We start from the raw sequence: 6,967 nt of genomic DNA, 5'->3' as shown, positions 1-6,967 counted from the left end.
TAATGCAACTTACCAGTGAAATATATTTTTACTGCTTTCCTTGTGAATTTGTATCCCATAAAAACTAAAGATACTCTAACATTACACTTTCATTAATGAGTTATAAGAGGTAAATTTTCTCCCTAATAAATAGCACTCTGCTTGGAGATCCTTGACTGATTTTTACACTAGCATATGTAACATATCAAGATATTCATAGCATTCAAGCCTTCCATGAACAAATTGTTATCGCAGTTAAAGCTCCAGAAGAAACCAGACTGGATGTTCCTGCTCCCAGAGAGGTAGGTACCCCTGCATTTTAAAACAGATTTGAAGAGGGAGGTGGCCCAACTGCTGAGGCTGTGCTCGTCACAGTCATGGTAACGAAATGGCCGTTATGTACCTGTTAGCTGTGTATCTGATACTATTCAAGGCACTTTGCACATTTTAACATGTTTCGAGTGACACAGCAAATCAAGTAGACATCATTATCATCATCTTAAAGATGGGGAACCCAGAGCACAGAAAGACGAATTAACTTTCTCAAGATCACACAGTAAGTGAGAGAACCAGAATTCAAACCCAGGTAGTTTGTGCTCTAAGTTTGTTTTTAACCAGTATGCTGTAATGCTTCTTAGAGGAATCACCAAGAATTGGCCTGTTTTGAAAAGTAAGATCTGATCTCAGCCAAGGCTCTGGGGAATTAACTTACTAACAAACTCATAAAGGACTAATGAATAAACTAGAACACTATGTTATGAATCTAAAATGAAAAGTAAAATTTCTGTGTAAATGAAAATATTCTTAACAGCTGCTAGTTGCTTAGCACATTCTTTCCCTTGCAGGAAAGTTTGTATTGAAAGATAATTGTCATCAGAAGGTTGCTTGATAAGGATGGAGTCAGAACCAAGGAATGTGACCATTCTTGGGACAAATCATCGAGTCTGACTGCCTGGTAGAGCCATCGGTGCTCGTAGTGAGGTCCTCTTCATTGCTCTAGGGATTTGCCCCCCTCCGAGTGAAGAGCGTTCCCGCCATCGACCTTTCCTCTTATCCCCAGCAGACCTCTGTCCAAGTGAGGCCCCATGACACTTGACAGTGTATCTAGTTAGGAAGAGCTTTCTTTTGTCTCTGTCACACTCAAATTGTGACCTCTTGGTGATGTTTCCTAGTTGTTTTATTTGGATTTAGGTGCCTTCCAAGTATCCAAGTAACGTTTTTATTTAATATGAGTTGTTTCACGGATCTTATTTTTAAATAAGTAGCCGCTAGTCCTTCAACACATGCTTACTACGGGGCATGATAATCCATTCTGCAGCAACTGATGGTTTTTTGGTTTTTTTCCCTATGCTATCAGCTGCATCAGACTGTAATTGTTAAATCTTGGCTGAGCCTTTAATCATGCTCAAGGCTTCTCTTAGTGTCCCATTTAAAGTCTGCGCACAAGCCATTCTCAGCAATAGATATGTGTGCGTGCTGGCTTCAGTAGAGTCTGACTCCACAAAGATCTGGGGAGACAGCTGCGGACCTGGTGTGACAGCTGGCAAACTGGCCTTTAGGTCAAATCCCCCCTGCTCTTTTTGTAAATAATTTTACTGGGAGACAACCACATGTCCATTTGTTTAGATACTGTCTCTGGCTGCTCTCACACTACATTAGCAGAGTTTAAGAGGTTGTGATAGGGATGGTATGGCCTGCAAAGCCAAAAATATTTACTGTCCTACCCTTTACAGAAGATGTTTGCCGATCCCTGAGTTAGTGGAATGTGAAGTCCTCAGCTGGCTGCCAGTTCAGAGCAACATACTGGTTTCTTTTATTGTTTCCAAATATCTATTAAATTGCACAAGGTTTACTGTTCAAACCAGACCTGACCTGGCACTCTAGAAGCTGAGCACAGATGCTCTCTAGCCCACCTGTGTGGAACCAGGAAGCCATAGCAAGGATGACAAATGAGGTTCTGAGACCCTCTGAGATGCTGCATCTCACTGAACTCGCTCTATTATAAGAGCACAGTGAGATGTGGAGCAGGAGGGAGCGGTGGTGTCTGTAGTGTCCAGCCCAGGTCTAACCATGTAAAAGGGGAGAGAGTAGAGTTTGATACATACAGTTGAACCAGCTTCCTGTTAACAAAACAAAGGAATCATAACTATAACTATTTCTTAAGAATTTAGCTTAATTCTCAGTATAAGCACTCAATTTCCTGATACCTTTTGGAAAAAGTATTTTAATTAAATCCTGATTAAATAAATATAAGCCAAAGGATGTGAAAATCATGAGGAGTTAATAATAGTCCTTTGTTATGATTCTCATTTTTTTTAATGTTTTAAATTACATAAGGCATGTTTTGGCTTGATCTTTTCCTCTTAGTTCTTTCACCTGGACAGATGAATGGCCCTTCCAGTTATCTCGATACCTCTTCATTGGTCTGGAAATCCAAACACACCCTTATCCTATGCAACTATAGGGTAGTCTAGAGTTCTTTGTTATCAAAACACTGATTTTTAACTCTCAAGTGTGGCCTCCTTCAAGGGGTCGACTTCTTGAGCAGGGAAACCAGGCCCTTGAGTGTGGACAGGTATCCACTTGATGGCTGTGACCCTGTTACTGCAGGATCATGCAGCTGTCTTAACTGTGTGAATTGTGCAGTGGTTTAATGTGACTACAGCTAAGAAGGTGATTTTCTCAAATGTATGATAGAAAGGAAACTACCAGAATTTAATTTTCAGAAAGGCGCTTTGAAATTTTCACAGTTCTAGTGAGTGAAAAGTATGCTTCATGAATTCTTCATTCATCCTGATGGCTCATGTGTCCTTTGCCAGGATTCCATCACAGTGCACATAAGGAGCACCAAAGGACCCATCGATGTCTACTTGTGTGAAGTGGAGCAGGGTCACGCGGGTCACAAAAGGTCTGAAGGTGTCATCTCTTCATCTGAGAGCAGACATCCAGAACGCCCTGAGGAAGGTAAACATACCAACTTTGTGATTAGGAAATTTAAGATTCTAATGATATTTTAAGTATATATAATTTTATGGATGTGTATTGTGGCCGTAAGATACTTGTACTCTTCTTATCCACAAAAACATGAGGAAAAAAAACCAAGAATTACAAGGTAATTCTTACTGGAGTTTAGATATTTCTACAGACTTTATAGTTAAACTTAGTTCTGTCTTAGTTCTGTCTGGTCCCATGGTGGTACCACTGGCGGCGGGCTCTGAATAGGGAGGCTTTCGGTCAAGCAGCAGCTCCACTCACCAAAATCCTGCCAGTGACCTTGCCTATCAGGAGACTCCCACCACCGCACATCTTGGAGAAGGGAAGATGCTAGACCTACTTGATCCAGGAGTCAAACAGCCACTCAGCCAAGAGCCCACCCTACGGCTCCTGCAGGACTAAGAGGAATCCTCAGTTTTGCCTTTCTAAGGCGCGTAGCCTCTGGTCCCGCCTGGCCAGAGTAGTGGCTCCATCTAACCTTGGAGTCCGCCTGCAGCCTTGTCCAACTGCAGATCCCAAATAGTGGAATTGTGTGGCCGGGGAATACATCCTGTGACCGGCCTGAGCAGAAGCCGCTGTGGTACCCAGCCAGCAACCCCACCAGACAGCAGAGCCCAGGCAGTAGTCTCACTGGACGGTGAAGCCCAGGCAGTGATCTCACAAGACAGCGGAACCCAGCCAGCAGCCCCACCGACATCAGAGCAAAGGCAGTGGCCCAGCCAACTAGGGAGCTCACAGAAAGGTCTGCCTGCCTAGGGTGGTCACCAGCTGGTCCTTCCAAAATCCCAGGCTAGTCTGAATAGGGAAGCTCTATCCCTGGCAGCGAACACTTGTAAAGACCAGAAGTGGAGGCTGTCTCCTCAAATGCACAGATAGCAACACAAGGATAATGAATAATCAGGGAATCATGACATCTCCAAAGGAAACCAGTAAAGCCCTAATAAGGGACAGGTTTCTACATTCTCTAACAGGGGCTTTTAGGTACAAGTTTGAGTTCCTGTTTGTTCTTGTGAGACTGAAAAAATTAGCCTTATGCTATTAACATGAGCTTGACGAGGGATCTTCACTTTTTTTTTTAAGTAGTTGGATTGTATGTTCTGTTACCCGTCTGCCTTTCAGTCCTTCACTTAGGAGAATTTCTCTCTCGTGTTCTTTTTCAGAAGAAAATCCTCAGCAAAGTGAAGAATTGCTTGAAGTGAGCAACTGATAGCAGCATTTAAGAATTCATGTATTGAGTTTTTTGGGGAACATCCTACATGGGAGGATGGATGTTGCATCAGTCTGATTCTCAGAGCAATAACTCATCCCTGCAGTGCTCTCCTCGTTAGCAGCAGCATTAATGCCGGTAGTGTCTTTGAGTAGTTCACTACTTAGATAATTATGGTTTCCACATTTGAAAACAACTTTTTATAATTATTCACTGCTTTTTGTCAGCGAAATAGACATCTTGACACCTGAAATAACTTCATCACAAAGAGTGTTATGAAAACAGATGGTCAGGCCTGAGATAGATGTTCTTTGCGGACGCTACCCTTTGCTTCAAGGATTGTATTGTATATCACAAAAGAAATTGCCTTACACTGGTCATGTTTGCAGTTAGCTGTTGTACATTGGGTAGGTGTACACACAAATCTAAATGTGATGTCTTTGTGTATATATCTGTATAATGTTTAGAGTACTTATGAAATATGTCTAAGTGACATTTTTCACCCTTGTACAGCCAAAATAATGTATATATGGAAAGTAACAAATTCTCTAATTTCCTTGGTATCTGTAACTTATTAGAATCCTCTGGATGAGGGTTAGAGGAGAGTTTTTCCAAACTTCTACATGTAGAAGTATCATAAATGTGCTATACATTTACGTTCATGGAGTTAATTAAAGTGTTTTAATATGATTCCCCATGCCGAAATCGGTATTGGATGCATCTTGATTTCAAGCTGTCTACGGAGTTGTATGTCCCAGCAGATTGGTGGCATGCCCCAAGGCTCCGGGGGCAAGTCTAGAAATGCCATCAGATAATAGTGTTTTCATTGTCAGACATGAGTTCAATCATGGTGAAAATTGGGAACTATTTTAAGGTTTTTGCAAGCAGATTTTTGTAATGTTTCTGTACGCAGCCTTGCTCTTCAATCAGAGGGGTTTTACTTACCACAAGTTGTACCCTGCCCTCTCTCCAGCTCTAGTCCCACATTTCCACATACCTAGCTATTTCTACCTCATTGGGTAAGTCATTTACCACTCTGTGCCTCAGTTTACTCTGTAGTTTACCATTAGACTGTGAGCTCCTTGAGGGACCTTGTCATAATCATTGTTATATCCCAGCACCTTGCACCGTGCCTGGCCCAGAAAAAGTGCTTAATAAATGTTTAAACAAATCAGTGAGTGGGTGAGTGAATTGTAAAATTAGACTAATAATACCTGCCTTGTCTATCATACAAGATTCTTGTACCACTTGAATTCATATTTTAAACCTCTTTGCTTTTAAAGAAAGATTTGAAGCAACTTAAAATTCAGATCATGTATAGAAGGATTTAAACTAGGTATCTGAAATCAAAGTATTAAAAACACTGCTGAGTGTTCAGCACGCACATACCTCTGAGCTCCAGTGGCTGTCACCAGTCCCTTCCTTCTGTGGAGTGCCTGCTCCTCCCGCCGCAGTCCCTGCTGGCTTATTTCTCTATGCCCAGGGACTGCTGACAGTGCTCCTCTCTGAATGGTCAGCCTCAAGGCTTCCCCTTTACTCCCTCTGTTTTATATATAAAGTTATTTGAAATTAGCCAAAGAAAAGCCACAGGGGCCATTCGCCTGGTCAGTGATAATGGTGTGACAGAACAGGGAATACAGGAGAAACAGCAAGTGTAGGGCGAAAATCAGTTACATTTTGGACATGCTTGATAGAAGAAATTTAGATGGGTAACTGTATATGTAGGTCAGGTGTTCAGAAGAAAGATCTGAACTCTGTAGCAGATTTGGCAGTTGTCGGTGTATATGTAATGCTTTAAACCCTGAGAACAGGTGAGGTTATCTAATGAGCAGAGCAGGAGAAGAGAGGCCCAGGAGCATCTACATTTAATCTATATTTAAGGGGACATACAGAAGAAAAAGCCTTTCCTGAAAAGGAATAAGAGGGAAAAAAAACCTAGAGAAGGGAGTGTCCCAAAAACCAACAAAAAGGCTTTGCCAAAGGCGATAGCATCATTTCTGAGCAGCAGTTCCTTGTGAAATGTGACAATGTTCTACTTTACAAATTGTTCTGAAGATAAAACGAGATCATGTAAGCAAAATCCTTTGTAAATTGTAGATGTGTTATATAAATGAAGTCTCTCTCGAGTCAGTCCATCTTCCGGTGTTTGGTCTCTTCTTTTTAAAAGCGCCAGACGAAGCGTCCCATGCGCTCATTTCCGAGCGCGTCCTCGCTCCGTCGCACCCCACTGCCTCCTCTCTCCATACGTGCACTACTGCTGACGGTCACGTCTGCTGCTTTCCTTCAGAAACCGTGAGTGGCCCCACGTGTCCTGCAGGCGGGGTCCAGACTCCTGCTGTGGAAGGCCTGCGGGCCAGCCTCAGCCTCGCTCTCGGCCTGGTCTTGCTACTTGCCTTGCAGGTCTTCAGCCCAAACCAGACGGGTCTTCTCACTGTGCCTGCGATGCACATTGCACTTTCCCAGCTTTCAGCCTTTGCTCTTATCCTCCTTCCTGGAATCATCTTCCTCTTCTCTGTGTTTCAGATTCTGCACCTGGCTCACACCTTCCCTCCACCTAACTCCCATCCCGCATACAACTTGGGCACAGCACTTGGTAGCCATCATTTATCCTCTTCAGTTGCTGGGTTTTCCCAACTGGCATTACCTGCTGTCGAAGTGTAGGGACCATATCTAACGTGTGTATTTCCCATATTTGTGTAGTGCTCGGTAAGTCTTTGCTGGTTGATAAGTGACTTGACTACGTTCAAGCCAACTCCCAAGAATATAAAAACAAAAAAAAACCCTGAC

General features: G+C 42.7%; 1 protein-coding gene across 1 annotated transcript in view; it reads left to right on the top strand.

Annotated features, from left to right (window-relative positions):
* The window catches only part of E2F6 (E2F transcription factor 6), a 31,674-nt gene extending 26,316 nt beyond the window's left edge, over positions 1-5,358 (top strand). The window contains exons 4-6 of the mRNA XM_012648895.1: positions 167-281; positions 2,799-2,943; positions 4,134-5,358. Of these exons, the coding sequence (XP_012504349.1) occupies positions 167-281; positions 2,799-2,943; positions 4,134-4,180 (307 nt within the window). The 3' untranslated portion in view covers positions 4,181-5,358. The remainder of the gene's footprint in view (positions 1-166; positions 282-2,798; positions 2,944-4,133) is intronic.
* Positions 5,359-6,967: the final 1,609 nt, after the last annotated feature.

The sequence above is a fragment of the Propithecus coquereli genome, unplaced genomic scaffold (assembly GCF_000956105.1).
Source record: "Propithecus coquereli isolate 6110/MARCELLA unplaced genomic scaffold, Pcoq_1.0 Scaffold298, whole genome shotgun sequence".
NCBI classification, from domain to species: Eukaryota; Metazoa; Chordata; class Mammalia; order Primates; family Indriidae; genus Propithecus; species Propithecus coquereli.
Note: the sequence above shows the minus strand (reverse complement) of the source record. Positions and strands in the feature narration are given on the sequence as shown.